The 16,308-nt window shown below is 36.8% G+C and overlaps 1 protein-coding gene across 7 annotated transcripts in view; it reads right to left on the bottom strand.

Annotated features, from left to right (window-relative positions):
- The window catches only part of LTBP1 (latent transforming growth factor beta binding protein 1), a 187,451-nt gene that overhangs the window by 61,819 nt on the left and 109,324 nt on the right, over positions 1-16,308 (bottom strand). For 3 of the 7 annotated variants that reach the window (XM_005416252.3, XM_031061012.1, XM_031061025.1), the window contains exons 9-15: positions 8,987-9,109; positions 8,149-8,316; positions 5,097-5,330; positions 4,208-4,230; positions 3,112-3,214; positions 2,437-2,535; positions 268-393 (exon numbers count right to left, since the gene is read on the bottom strand). In XM_005416252.3, coding sequence (XP_005416309.2) covers positions 268-393; positions 2,437-2,535; positions 3,112-3,214; positions 4,208-4,230; positions 5,097-5,330; positions 8,149-8,316; positions 8,987-9,109 — 876 coding nt within the window. The remainder of the gene's footprint in view (positions 1-267; positions 394-2,436; positions 2,536-3,111; positions 3,215-4,207; positions 4,231-5,096; positions 5,331-8,148; positions 8,317-8,986; positions 9,110-16,308) is intronic. The other 4 variants (XM_031061016.1, XM_031061030.1, XM_031061007.1 and 1 more) reach the window with 3 other exon arrangements.

The following is a 16,308-nucleotide window of genomic DNA, read 5'->3' as shown; positions in this document are numbered from 1 at the left end:
CCTATTTCTTTTTCTCTCACATCACAATGGGAGATGTTTTCACTCCATTTGATTAAATTCACACTAATTTTAGAGCAGCTGAAAGGCTGTATTAGAGACTACCTCACACATTTTATTTGGCATAGAAAAAAAAGCCTTGTAGTTTGAAAGCATTCAACAGAGGAAAGAATGGCTGACTGCTCTGGAGAGATTTCCCTTAACCACATTCTTCATTTCAAGCATTTCATAGCATGGTTATTTCAGATTTTTGAAAGCATCATTTCATACCAATGCACTTCGTCTGTTGATCATTAAGTTTGTACCCCTTGTAGCAGACGCAAGTGTATCCCACAGGCAAATTAACACAGTGTCCTGCTCCACAGATATCAGGATTAACTGTACATTCGTTGATTTCTAAGCAAAGAGAAATTTAATGTTAAACTTACATAGTTCAGTAAGTGCACAATACTCTGTAATCCAAGTAGAAAGCTCAGGCATGAAAACAACTGTAAATCAAGTCTGCAACTCCTGAATTTCTCTAATGGATCCCTTATCTGGAAGAATCTAGAAACCATCTGTGCTTCTCCTAGTGACATAATCTTATGTCTCATCCAAGATCTATAAATCAGTACATAAAATTTAAAGTAAAATGAAGATAAGATAAAATAAAAAAATATATATGGCTCAACCTTTGCATTGTGCATTAAGAAAATACCTGCAGTGAGTTTCTGATTACAGCGGGTATCCTGATTTATAGAATACTAATGGCTTGGGTGTATTTTGTAAGATAAAGAGATTCAGATATGGGCAGCATTGGATGCTAAATCCTTACAGCAGTTTTAGAAATTCCTGAAGTATATGTGTCACTGCAGAAAATACTAATGACTGTCTTCAGTTGCATCAAACTAAGGTTATATTGCAGTATGGACTGGTAATTCCTGAAAAAGGAGAAATTAACTGTAAAGAAGAGTTGTTTATCTAGACTATTTAGAAACAGGTCACATTTAAATTTAACTAAATTTTAAAGTACAGAAATAAGGCACTCAAAAACTTCTCAGCTTAAACTGCAGTCAGTTTTTAAAATCCTGTTTAGGATTTTGTCCTACAAATCTTACTGCACTTTTACTTTATTATTTCTGAACAACATTTTGATTTATAGCACACAACAATTTCTAGTTTTACTAATTTTCGTGAAGACATAAAAAACAGAACATGGAAAATTCCCAATTTCTTTTTACTAACTGATGTGAGCTCCCAGCAAGGTAATTTTCTCTCCTTGTAAAGAAGCTGGAAGCTGGCTGGCAGAAGGGGCACAGTCACAGAAGAGCTGACTTCCAAGTTCTACTTTGATGATCACAACTATTTGAACCTTTGTATGGGATTGATAAACTGTAATTATAGCAAACTGAAGGCAGCAGTTGAATGCTTACAGATAGACAGGATACTTTCTCTACTCTTACAGTACATTCAGGAGGATTTAACTGCAGACAGAATTGTACAAACAACTGGGTGATTTATACCCTGTGTGCATTGCATCAACTCAAAAATCCATTCCTGCATGAAGGAAAGCCATTGTGAAGAATTCATTTTTTTATTAAAGTATGTGAAATTTCTTCCTCTGAATGGAAACCAGTATAAGTAGTACCTCTTTGTAGGCCTAAATATCTCTACAATATACAAGAATGCATCTTACAGTATTTACCAGGATATTGCAATCACTTCAAAGCCTGTGTTCATTCTGGTTCATTCTAACCAATGTGAACTGTAATACTCTCATGTATACAAATATGGTACATTCATCTTCTAGTTTCTAAATGTATACCAAAAGAAATTTTGATGTCTTTTTGACACAGCTGTCATTTAGACAAATTTCAGCTATGGCAGGTGCATTACTTGCACTTCTGTTATTTTCACTTCTTGACATATAGATGCAGATGAGGCAACTCTAATACATCAAAAAAGGATGAAGCACAAACATCAAAAGAACATTTCAAAATAGATCTTACAGTAATGTCTCACCTGCTTTTTGTAGAACATTCTGATCTACATCCCTTGAACTCTACACCCCTCAATGAACATCATCATGTATACTTCATGAAAACACATGTAGACTGTCTAACAACCCGACTTGTATTCAAGAAGTATTCAGTTCTGGACTTGCCTCGCAGATTAGCAAAGAAAGTCCAGAACTGAATCTGAGGTGAATTATTAATTTTATCTTCTATCCTTTTCTTGTGGACACAAAAATGGCAGGTACATCCTGGAAGGACCTGGTCCTGGCTCTCTTGATAGTAGAGAGCCTCATTGTTGTGCTGTTCTGCACTTTCTCCAGAATATTCCTTCTGTTCTACAACCATGCTCTCTTCACTATGGTAATTCAGCAACAGCACAGAACAATAGTGTTAGGAACTCAGCCATTTCTTAATTTATTGCAGTTCTAAAAGAGAGGTACAATACCTGTAACTTGAGTAGGTGCAATAACTTGACTTGCACTGGAAGTAGAGACTTCGGGGGCAACTTCAACAGGCAAAGGAGGAGATGTTTTCTCAATCACTACTGTGTGACATGGAACGGAAATCAATCACATCCAAAAAACCCACCTTAAAGCATTCAAAAACACAACCCTTAAAGAATTCACGCATGAATAAGCTAGGCACTATGGAGATTTTTGTTTATTCTGCTTTGACCTACAGTAGAAAAAAACCCGTGTTCTTGGGGTTTTCATCTTTCTACTGCTTGTGAAAAAATGCCACTGAGGTGCTAAAGAAAGCAAACACATTTGCAAAACTTTTGCAGCAAAAGTTATGCATAAATCTGCAACAAGCCACCTAAGCATAGTTTCCTCTGGAAAGAAGTACAAGGATTCACCTCTGACGACATTAAAATTTTCATGCACATAATCCAGGATACCATTTCTTAAAATATGTCTTTATCTCCTAAACAAGTCACCAAGCCAATGCCAACCTCTCAATCTCTCCCACTTCTGCTTCCATGGGTTTTTTTGATCATGGAGAAATTGCTTTTGAAGCTCCAATCATTTTTTCATTAACCTCTGTGAGAATTGCTACTTTCCAATTCTTTTAAGAACTGTAAATGCTCTCTCATACTGAAAGAAAAGATAAAATAAGTTACCTGGAAACTGTGGATGGAGGTTAATTGTCGAAATTCCAGGAGAAAGCTGAGGCTGCCCAGGCTCTAGATAAGGCTGCTTTTCTTGATCAATGGAAGCTAATTCCTAGAATGATAAAAAAATGTAACATTCTGAAAACATTCTCTTAATTCATAGCTTCCCGCAAACTCCTGGCTTGAGACACTGCTAACATTCTCACATGAGTGGCTTTTGATAGCAGATCATTAATCACCACCAATTTAAACCTGAATGAACATGGAATATTATGTTTATACAATAGAATACAATTTAACACTGATTTTACTTGAAGCAGCCATTTCCTAGAGCTTCTAATTGTATCTTTGGCTTTGTCCCTCCATAATTCTCCCATTCTCTGGTCTTTAATTGCTTACAAATAGCATTTGAATGCAGTTCAGCATCACACAAAAGTATACAATCACATCTAGGTGTCTGACGACTGTGAAAGGTTCCTTCTTAGCTACTGAACCCATCATCTTATTTTCACAGAAATGTTATATGCTTGTATGTCTGTAGGAAAATTAAATGGAGCACAGCTGCAATTATTCACAACAAATCCCATTATCTCCAACACAGAAAACCTGAAACCTCCAGAATGGGGGACTTCACAAAGATACACACTTGCTCTTCTCCAGTGAACACAGGACACCCTAAGCAATGAAATTAACTTAGGCACTACTACCAGTCTCATAAGCAGGTATCACAAATGCTTCTCAAAGCTTCATAACGTTTCTCTCTGATTTGTTTTCTCTAGCTGTTAGTATCTTTGTCTCTTCTTCATACTCTCTGCATTTTTCAGTATCCTCTTTAAAACTGTCTCCAGAAGGGGACAGAGAAATATATACCAGACCCTCCAGGAAATGCCTCTAAGAGAGGTTAAAGTCATCTCTTTCCTGTACCTCACTACCTGCTTGTTGTTGTACATTATAACAACACGAGCTCTTTTTGCCTCAGGGTTTGAGCAGTAAGTCCACAGTGACTTGTTTGTACACCATAAATTCTAAATCCTTTCAGTTATCTGTATCCCATCTCAGACATGGTCTGCATTTTAATTTCTACATAAATTACATCATGTTTTACCTGATCAGGAGCTGCAGTTGCCACTAAAACCAGAAAGAAAAAAAGAGAATTAATCAGTTTTCACAAAAAAATTCATTACATATTTTGTCACATTCGAAAGTGGTTGTCACCATCACACAAAAAATTCAGGCTCAAACCTCATTCCAAACTAGTGGAAACATGAAATCATGTTCCTGAAGCAAGTGTAAAAACTAACCTGAAACAAGAATACAATTCTACACACAATCTAATGTTTATTTACTCAAGTTTAGCTCCCTTGTAGATTTCTCAATTGTTTACCTGCTTCCTCAGAAATAATTTGACAAGCACACAGGTTATTAACTCACTGATGAAACCTTTTCAATTCCTTCCAAGAGATATCAACATCTGTAAACACTTTAAAGGTAAATTAATGTCATAATGATATATAATTTGCCACTAACAAATTTGCAAGGATTTACTGAAGAAAAAAAAATCAAGTTTTAAAATTTGACTTTTCTTTAGACAAGTAAGAGTGGTTTGGGGTTTTTTTTCTCTGCAAATATGACTTTTTTTCTGGGAAGGAGTGGTAGAAATTTCATATAAATTCTTATTTTTCATTGCAGCTTTTCTTTTTAGAATTCATTTATATAAATATATAAAAATAAGTTTTTTAAGTCTTATAAAAAGACTTAAAAAACATGTACTATTTCTGATCATAAAAATGATTGAGATTAAAGCAGTCTCGCTCTCTCTCCATGGTCTGAGCATCTGGCAGGACCTACCCACAGCCCGTGAGGAGTAAATCCCGTGATGCCACACACTGGGCACCACGGAATGCTCTGCTGCGGGGAGCGGCTGCCACAAAAGAAACAAACCATGGAAGACACATGCACAGAAACAGAGAAAGACTAAATTTCCCCACTCTCACCTTCTTGTACAGCCATCTCAGTCTCACTTTTCTGTGAGAAGGTCAGTGCCTCCACTGGCTCTTCCTTTGCTGGGAGAGGTGGAGGAGAAGTACCTTTAGCAACAGGTTGAGTAATCGGGGTCTTGCCAATGGCAGGTGGCTGTACTCTAACTGCAGGGTGATGATATAGCTTGTTTCTGTGAGGGCCAGAAACCGTATAACCCATTCCACCAGGGCAGATTTCCTTAAAAGCAGCTAGATTTGGGATGGGAAAATATTCCTTTTAGGAGTCTAAAAGTGCAATATGTTGACATAGTGGAAAATATAATGACTACCACTAAGAAATTTAATTTCATATTGTATATACATATTTATAAAAAAAACTTCTTAAAGAGAAGCTATGCATAGCATGCTAATATGATTGAGCATTCTCCCAAAAGCATGTTCTGGCTATTTTCCCCAGGAGGTTTCCACTCCAGTTTACCATTTTTCTTCAGTTATGCTTATCTGGCAATATATCAAGATTTTTTTTACTTAATCCCCTTTAAACAGTATATCCTTTCTACATATTAATTTAAATGTGCAAATAGTCTTTGTCATCTATACTGCACAATGAAGACCGCTACTGCTATCATTTTCTTTTTTGTAGAAATCAAAGGGAAAAAGCTCACCAGCCCTGTACTATAGGAGCAGAACACTATCTACCAGTATCAACACTGGATCCACAGGATCCCACCTGACTACATCAGAGGCCTCATACCAGTCCAGATCCAAATTCCACTGAATTGCAAAAGGCTGGCTAAAAACAAGATGGGGATCATAAGAAGCCAAATCACTACCGGAACAGAGGGGAAATAACCTTATTTATAAAGCTGCTACAGAAGAAGTTAATTAAAGTCAGGCAACTGCACTTGCTCTATCTCTACAGGTGCTCTATATGAGCATCATGTTTTGCAGTTCTACTGGAAGAGTAAAATGAGAAAGAAATACAAGTCAGTCTTCCTCCCCATCAAAGAGAATAGTTATACTCCTGTCAGGGTCAGGGAGACCTTTAGGGTCTTGAGGGGGCAGGGCTTCCTTGTCCTTATTGCTCTAGATAGAGCCATGTTGGGATGAAACAAAAAAGATTTAGTCTCCTGGGTGGGAATTCTTATGGCAGCCTGAGGGATCCACCAAGTTGGGCATTGGTAAGTTCACAAATCCTGCTTTGAACACATCAGGGTTTTAAAATGAATTAGTATCTAAAATAAAAGCACAAAGCAGCTAAAAGCTCTCCAGAGACGAGTTAAACTATACATTAATCAGTATGCATTAACTGCACAATATGTTCTGATGGTGTCTTAGTAATAGAAAATATGAAGGGTCAAACTAATTAAATTGAGTGGATTCAGAATAAGGAAATACTTTTTACTGGGACATCTAATATCAAAACTTGCCATAAAAACACCCAACTGAGGGTGGAAATTCTGGTCAAACAAGTAAGACAGAAAATTTGGTGTCTGTCCCTTCAGATGCATACTTAGGACATAGGAAATCTTGCTTCAGGTCATATTCTCTCAAATGAAAAACAGAAATGTGAGCCTTATTCTACCACAGCTCTGATAAGATCTCTCAACACCTGGGCATACAAATCTGGTCTCTCAGTGTCTCTCTAGGAGACAATTTACTTTGTACAAATATTTTAGAAGCTTTTTATTTTAGTGGCTTTTATACTAACATGGGATGCTGCAGTAAATACATTACCCCCTTCTGAAGTATCCCACTTTCACACATTTTTCATAGAAAAGTCTGAAATATTATCAATTTAACCTGTTATAGAAAGGAACATGTTTTTAAATCATGCAAGTAGTCATTAAATGGGAAAAGCTCAACAGTATTTCCTACTAAGAGATTACTGAAGTTTTTTTCACTGAGAAAAAAATCACTAAAATAACCAATTCCATATGATACTCAATATATTTTTTGTGACTATATAGCAGTCAACATAAGGATGCATTCTGTACTCCACTATACACACTATTGGGCATAAAGCCTCATGCAATATTCTCACAGATGTGAAACACCTGCACTTAAATTGCAAGTCATCTAATGAGATAGATTTTTTTCTCCATTAAAAAGCCATAGAAATATTATTTATCCAGAAGTGAATTGGAGTTTTAAAATCCTGATCAATGATCTAGTGACCCAACGGTCATGCAGGAAACAGTGGCTTTAAAAATCTATTGAAATGCTCAAAACTGTTGGTCACTTTCATTTCTGTAAGTCAAACTTCAGAAAGTAAGGAATCTGCTCATAATATCTCTGATAGTAGCTTTGGATTTCCCAAAGCAGCTAGCTGGTTTGAAAATGTAAATCTTTATAAAATACTTCAGAGAAATACACGTCCTCTATCCTGACAGTGACATCTGCAGCAGCAGCTTCAAGTAAGCGCAGTGGATTGTCACTACAAATACCTCGGCTAAAATACTCAAGAGACTGGACATCATGTATATTACAACAAACAATGATGCTACTAAAACAGATTAATTTAGGGAAAAAGGCAATATTAAATTGATTTTGATTGAAGACTCCATGGGCATTTAAGCTTTAAGCAACATCAGGGAATAAAAAGGACTTGAAAAGCGGAATGTGGTATCTCAATCTATCACCTGCCAAAGTGAGAGTGGTGACCAAACAGGCTGATGTTTTTGAACTCCTTATATATTTAAATAACAGCAGAACTCCAAGGGAACATTCATAATACAAGAGAGCTTTATGTATCAAGTAAGGAATAGCACATTCCTCAAAATGGATGGTAAAGATATGAAGGAAGGTGAGAAAGCTGAGATATTACCATGAATATCCTACTATCTGTAACACAAACTACATCTCATGTTGCTCTGTAACTGAATTCTCAAAAGCTGCCATCGTTTCACCAGAGCCTTTAACAACTGAAGAGTATTAACTACATTTTAGGTTACTTTTCCTCTATCTAAAATATATACTCTGGTGGTTGTTTTGGGTTTTTAAAAGCATGCATAACAAATTAGGGGGCAGGGGCCAAGAGCTTGTATTTTTAGTGGGAAGTGCTTACCTGTTCCTGGGAGCGGACACTTCTCACAGTGTGGGCCCCAGGCTTTGCCAACACTGCAACAGCAAAGCTGCTTGCTGAGCTGCACAGAAAGAGGATGCATGCATTGCTTTCCTGCACTAACAAACCGGTAGCAGGGTCCTTTCTCTTCAGCAACTACAGGGTTATCAGCTGCAATGAAAGTGGAAGAGAGGATGGTACTGTTCACATGAAAAGCCAAACAGAGAAACACCACTAGATTTCCAAAACCATTTCAAACACCTATCTCAGATGAGAATCACAACATTAAAAATTCTAATTTTGCATCAAATGCTCCCGAATTCCAGCTTACTCTAGATCAAGGATGAAGTTCTTCAAACTGCTGGGAAACTCTCTCAGCAATTGAGTGTCATTAACTAGTAGCATAAGATAGTTAAGCTAGGAAAAAAAAAAGAAAGAACTCACCTATGACTTGAGACTACACTTTATTTTATAAATGTAAAGATAGCTCAGAGAAAGAACTTAGGATTATAGCTATTTTTCACTTGTACATATTCTTCGCCAAAAAAAAAAGTGAAAAATTTAGTTGTTCTTTACATTGTCTTTTCTTCTTGCAGAGGTCATTGATTGTAACCAAAGTAAAACCTAACTAACAGAGGGAAATATTTGCATTCATGACATTCACAACTTTTTTTTCTCCTAATTATCTCTTAATTTTTAATTCTTCTTAATTAAAAGGAAAATGTGCCAAAGGTCATCCTGGGCTAAATCTTTATTAACGGAAACAACTCAGATCAAAGCTGCAGAGGTGGAAATGTAACCAAGTATCTAATTTGGTACTTCGATTAGCAGTATTACTTACGGATGCATCTTGAGAGGGTAGGATCTGGAACAAATCCCATTTTGCAGGTACATCTGTAGCTGCCCATGGTATTCAAGCACTCACCATTAGGGCATACTCCCTGTAACTGACACTCATTGATATCTGTGGGAAAATTGAAAAAAATCAGATGCTGAAACATGTACTGAAACATGAATGTTTTTCTTTCCTCAGAAGTTGTCCCTTTTTTTTTAAATATATGAAGGACAACTGTTACAAGTTAACACTCTAATCAACACTTTTCCCCATACTGACATGTGATTGATAACCCTTTAAAACACTGCTGAGAACATATCAGAAACAGAATTATATTTATACATCATTCTTAAGTACTCTGAATTAGAAAAACAAATACTCTTTGACCGGCTTATTGACCCTTCTTCTCCTGACTAGATGATTGCTTGCACAGCTCACAAGAACATTCAAAGACATAAGTTTTAACCAATCTAGTGTATTTTACAAAGGGTAGAACACTGCTTGCCACATTTAATACAGTTTTTATTAGTATTTATATTTAAGAGTGCTCAGTGGTTCATTATGCTGAAGAAGCACAATGCAAAAGTATCTGTAGCCCAATGGAACTTGATGGCAAGAACATGCTTCAGGGAGCACAGAACACACCTGACATGGAAAGAATTGCAGCTGTGGCAACAGCAACACAACTTCTTAACAATTATGTTGAACATGAGCCAGCAGTGCCCTGGCAGCCAGGAGGGCCAACCCTGTCGTGGGAGGCATCAAGCACAGCATCACCAGCAGGGCAAGGGAGGGCATTGTCCCGCTCTGCTCTGAGCTGGGGCAGCCTCACTTCGAGTGCTGGGGGCAGTTTTGGGTGCCACAATGTAAAAAAGACATTAAGCTATTAGAGAGTGTCCAAAGGAGGGCAGAAAAGATGGTGAAGGGCCTTGAGGAGCAGTTGTATGAGGAGCAGCTGAGGTCACTTGGGTCTGTTCAGCCTGGAAGAGACTGAGGGCAGACCTCACTGCAGTAACAGCTTCCACATCAGGAGGAGAGGAGGGGCAGGCACTGATCTCTGCTCTGTGGTGACCAGTGACAGCACCCTAGGGAATGGACTAAAGTTGTGTCAGGGATAAGTTGTTAAGCTGGATATTTGGAAAGAATTCTTCACCCAGAAGTGGTTGGGCACTGGAACAGCTCCACAGGGAAGTGGTCACAGCACCAAGGCTGACAGAGTTCAAGACATGTTTGAAGAATACTCTTGGGCACCTGGGGCAATTTCTGGAGATGCTGCTGTGCAGGGCCAGGAGCTTGACTCTATGATCCTTGTGGGCCCCTTCCAACTCTCTGTGTTCTGTAATTCTGTGAACTGCTTTAATAAAGTTTGCTGTCACTAGGCCACCTGTGCAAGTGTTGCTTTCAGCGTCTGACTGAATAATTCTCCCATTCCCCAAGCATGGGGCCGCAGGTCTCTATATCACACTCATGGTTGCATTTGTAGTTTACTTACTCTTAAAACAGGACCTGTCTAATAATCATCTGGATACCATCTGGAACTAAGTCAGCCAAACGAGGTTTTTATTTCAGGAGACAGCAACAACACAGTTTGCACTGAGAATCCAAACGTCAAAATAGTAACAAAAATAAATTTTTTAAATCGTCTAATTAATAATTATCTGTGCCATAAATTTTGATCTCCTCTTTCAGAAAAATTGAGAGAGTAGATTGAAACAGAGCTACCTTAAAATATTTACATCTATTATTTTTCCATCAGACTTTTCCTCCCTATCCTCAAAGCCAGGAAAAGACACCTACCCTGCTGGGTAAACAAACTTCATGTAGGAGTTAGAAATTCCAGCTAGTCCTTTAAAAATCAAGTGTTAGTGATCATTTATCTAAAATATATAATAATTATTATCTTTCCTTTTAGCTTTTATAATACCAACCTCATTATATTTGACCTCATTGTACGTTGCTTTGTAATTCAACACCATCACTCAGGGTAAGAGGTTAAATATACAAAATGTAACAGACGTGCCGAAGTTTGCATTTGGAAACCTATAGAAAGATTCTTTCTTCTTCATTTTTCTCCGTAAGTTTAGCTACCTGTCCCATGACACAAGAGTGTAGAGCAGAGCAGACTCTGGCAGTTGCCATATCAGGCACATTTTTTTTTCAAATACTGTGTTGAGCTTATCCCTCAGCTCTTCCAGTGCTCTACCTAATATAATATCTTGACACCACCTGGATAAACTTCACTTCTATGCACTTAGCTGCGTGTGACAAGGAGTAATAATTTATATCCTAGGACTTTGGATGAAATGTGATGGAAACCACATGAATTACAAAGGATCAGCTCTGCCTCAAAGGAATTTTCAAGTGAAATTCCCAGACTATATGACTTTCTGACCTCAGAGGGAGTGGACTATATAAAGAGGAGAATGGTGTAAGAAAAGAACAGAAAAAACAGCTGAAATATTTTTGTACAGTAGTCTACTTTTTGTCCCGTCCAATGTTTAAGCAGGATGACATCCCATATAAGAACAGGAGGATCTTATTTAAGGATTGCATTAATACAGAATATTTATCAAGCTAGACATTTTCAGATGTACTTGAATTTTATGAATTTTCTTTATCAGACTAGGTTCTTTCTTTTATCCTGAAATCTCAAAATATGATCAAAGGCACCTACACAGTACCAGCTGATCCCAGAAGAAAGATTATCACTATTCCAACACCATTATAATTTGTGAGTATTAAAGAAATGAACTTAAATCTTGACAGTTAACAAACTAAAGACATTATTGAAACGTCCCTAAATAGAAACACAGTGATGCTGCTGTAAAGTTGTTGGGAGGAAAGGACATATTATTAATATGCTATTTTCCAAAATTAGGCTCAACTAGGATCCTGATGGAACAAAATACTCTGAAATATCTAGAAGCTAATACAAAGATAATACTGGAACACTCAAGAACCCTCTACTGAATTTTCTATCTGTTGGCAATTTGGGTTGTCAGTTCAGTCTTCAAATGCTAAACCACAAAATGATTCTACTTGCTTTGATAAAGCATTTTCTCTGATGTCAGAAATAAGCTAGAGGAAAAGATAGTATCCTTTACTCTGAGTACAGGAAAAACGTCATTATCTGGGTTAATTTCAAAATGAAAATCCTCAACACAATTACACAAATTACACATACACTTATGAACAAAAACCACATACAGATTTTGGAGGAAGAGGAAAAACACAGGAGAAATTGATACACGTAATGAAAATAATTTCTCTACTTCCTACATTGTAATACCCAGACAATTTCAAACAACTTTCTCCCTTTCCAAATTCTCAGTATATGTTTTTCTTTACAGGAAAACTAACATATACGACTGGGAGAAAATGGAAGCTGTCTGCCAAGTGACATACATAATGTATCACTTTTTTGATTACTTTTTCTGGAATTAGAATTAGCAGAAATGCTTTGTCTCATGAAAACAGAATTTAAGTTTTACATCGGTAAGGAAGACAGTTTATTTTAAATAATGACAATTTGACTTAGATTTTACAGTTCTTATTTTCAGTAAAAAGACTAAGTCTCTTCTTTGTTAAATGTTAAAATACATTGCTATTTACAGATATGTTAGCATGAAATGGGTGGCACTTTTCCTTTCTATCTAGGAGAATAATTCTACCCTTCTACATCTTTTTAAGCAAGGTAAGTAATTACATGGCTTAACATAAGTGCATTTGTATTTTGAATGTTAAAAATTATTAATGATGCATTCTTCACTTATTAGATAATATAATTTACTCATATACATCCAACTTCCTTTTAAGGAATGTAAAAAAATCTATATATGGATAAACTTTATTATTTGAATATTAGAAGTATGAATGTTTCAAGGCATTATTTCCTGGAGTGGCTAATTTGTGGATACATGGGATCTTCCTGTAATTTATGAATAGACAGTCATCCTTTTCTCCAAATGATTCAACTATTCTGCAGGAAACATTCACAGATGCTGTCATTATTGCCTCAGTATTCGATCTCTTTACAGATGAACTGTTGTTGTATGTCTTGTGCTAAAAACATAATTCCCCATTCACATGAGTTCTGCTATTGATAGTTAATGTAGACACTGCTACATTTAAGTACCAGCTCATATATATGTAAATATCAACTAAAATTCCTTCTAAGTTACTGATACAGATATTCCTTTTGCTAAATTTGTACAATTTTATAAGTTAACTTCATCATGCATGTGCCACTGCCTCAGCATAACTTAATTATAGTGCACTTTAATGCCTCTTTTCCTGGTCATGTCTACTCAATGAGCTCATAGAATAACTGAGCTGATGCTCTATGCTGAATTACACAAGCTTGTCTAGGGATTCCCCAGAAACAAGCCAGAAGCTGGAAGAAAAAAAAAAACAAACTCAAATTTTCAAAAGAAACACATATACACATAGGAATAGTGTTTAACAACATGAGCAGAAACAAAAAACCTCCTCCCAGATTTACTATCCACTTAATTTCAGACTGTGGTAAAAGCCACCTATCCAAAAGGTTTTCCTACCACCTGCCAGCCTGCCCAGCTGTGCAAATTGCATTGGAATCAACTTGTTCAAGCAGCTCAAAAGGAAATCTGATTCAATATTAGCAGACTTTTTTTCTTTTAGCCCACTATTTCTTATATAAGGACATTAAAAATATTTCAATTTTACATTAGCATAGGAATAAGAACTCATGTGCTCCATTGTAAAACTAGAGAAAAATGTCTGAATAATGTCTTGTGCAGAAGTACAAACTCAAACTACTCCTCAAGCATGATGGCATGCTTGAGGAGTAATTTGATCAAATGCCTTCATCTACACAGAGGAATTACTAAGGGGTTATGTAGTAGTACTATAAAACTACACATATAGCTTTCCAAAAACCAACTCAATATAGACTTTCAGTTTTTGAGCAAAGGAGAGCAATTAAGTTTCATTGGTAAAAAGCCTCTGTTCCAGTGATACAAAACAAATAGAGAGTTTAAACCAGGAGATATTCCATACAGCACCTCACATGGCTCCATAAAGAACTCTCAGAGTAAGCATTGTCATTTATAATTTATACAGAACTGGTAAATAAAGAATTGATTTTTTAGCAGTTGGTGTTTGATAATATGAATGACTTGACCCTTTCTCAAAGGTAATAAATGGGTATAACCCCAGTGTCATGAAAAAAGCATTGTCAATTCTGCACTGACTGACAGCCTGACCCTTTGCTGTTACCCTTCAGTATTATCCATGCCAAATATGTGGAACTGGTCCTTGGCACACTGTGTCCCTGGATTTAGTAATCCATGCCCATGAAAGTCTGACTCATCCTTACAGTCAGTTGAGATGGCAGTGGAAGCCAGATGCCATCCCAGCGCCCTGTTCGTGACTGCTCTCACAAGGTCACCCAAATACACAGATCAAGGTCTTAACAGCGATGCTGCAGCACTGCACACTGTACACAGCACTGTACACTGTACACAGCTGAGTCTGCTGTGGCTCAGTTCCTCCTATACCCTTTTCTAAGCACAGCTTGATATATGGCGAGGTCACCCTCCATGCTCCCAGCTTCAAACAACCCAGACACTGTAACCAAACTGCTGCTAATCTGTCCCACTAAGGAGAATTTAAAACAGGCTCTCTTAACAACAACAACAGTTGGTGTTTGATACCTTCCCACACCTTTTTATAGGTCTTCTGGGTGTTAGGTCAGCCTGCTCTCAGAAAACGCAATGTGTTAATGACTCACTGCCACTGAATTTCCTGGTGAAAAAAAGCAAGATATAACAGCCATTTTCTAACTGCATGCCTGCCTGCTTACAGGGAGAGTACAACTATGAACACAGTACTATCTTCATGAATTAAAAAAACCAACAACAACAAGAAAAAAAAAACCCTCAAAACCAACCAAGCAAAGCAGGAAGGTGGGAACAATATAAGATGGTGTTCACTTAAACAAGTAAGCACACAGTAACTTGAACTTGTTATAAACCATGATAATTATATAGCTTTAGTAAGTTAAAAAAAAATATTCATCTTCAAAGAACTTTACATCCATTATTAGAAGAGAAAAGATGGAAATGAATGGATAAGCCGGATAACAAAAAGAAAATTTACTTTACTCATGTTTTTCCTGCTTGCTTTCTATGAATGTTCATAAAGAATTTTTTTTTTATTTTTGTCCAGTGTAAGGCAATCATCAAAGTTTCATACTAGAAATACCCCAAAGCACTTTACTAGAATCTTGGTCCACATATATTTAACACAATCAGATGAAGAACTGCTTTTACTCATGACCACATATAGACATTTGCATGGGCTGAGTATCACAATACTAAACCAAATTTCGTTCAGTCTAAGTGCAGGCAACAGTTAACATCATCTATTTTTTTCTAGTAACTGTGATTTAGACTAAATACTTCAGAAGAAATAAAAAATTGCAGGAAGCTTCTAAAAAACAACCTGACCCTTATCTGTTACTCTTCTCTAAGCACTTCTTGCTTGCCTAAAGATCAAAACCCTCAGTGATTTTTCAACACCTCCACCTGTATTTCCTCAAGTATGGATTTACTTGTTCAGCTCTCTTACATACACTGCACACTGGGGAATTGCGATGACCAAAAAAGAAATGCCTCAATCAAAACTTCAAATTCTGTCCTAAGGCACTTAAATTTCAGTGACAAACATTTTCACACCTAATGAAAGGTTTCCCTCTCACTGATGTAGAGGTATTTATGTACAGAAAAGTACAATTGCAGTAGAATCTCTTTCTCAACTGAATGACAATGCACAGAACTCTCTGCTGGAGGGGAAGACATGCTGCAGAGGCTCAGAACTTCCAATATTCTGCTTGCATTCTCCAATTCTACACTGGCTTTTAAATTAGATTAAAACAGTGTTTGTGACTGCATTAGCTGCTGTCCAACAGTACTTTGGTTCTTTACTGGAAACCTACAAGCAACTACAAGCACATTTCCTTGAGCAATGTTATACCTAATTCAATTACATCCAGGAAGTGAATCATTTCAGCTTTATTCCAGGATTAATGACATTTAACGCAGCCTGAGTATCCTTTATCCAAGAATAACAAACCATGCTAAGTGTAAACATCCAATCCTAGGAAAAATTCCTGTCCCTGCTTAAAATGAGATCTGTACCTGTCACTTACTGTTGAAAGAATATGCTTTGCTTGGTTACTGTAAAACATGCCGAGTTATTTACTACACCATAAAGCTCCTTTAATTTCCCTTTTTACTGAAATAGCAAGCAAATATGGAAATGCCCACAACCTGCCTCTGTTCTACACA

Source organism: Geospiza fortis, unplaced genomic scaffold, assembly GCF_000277835.1.
Source record: "Geospiza fortis unplaced genomic scaffold, GeoFor_1.0 scaffold41, whole genome shotgun sequence".
Classification (NCBI taxonomy): Eukaryota; Metazoa; Chordata; class Aves; order Passeriformes; family Thraupidae; genus Geospiza; species Geospiza fortis.
Note: the sequence above shows the minus strand (reverse complement) of the source record. Positions and strands in the feature narration are given on the sequence as shown.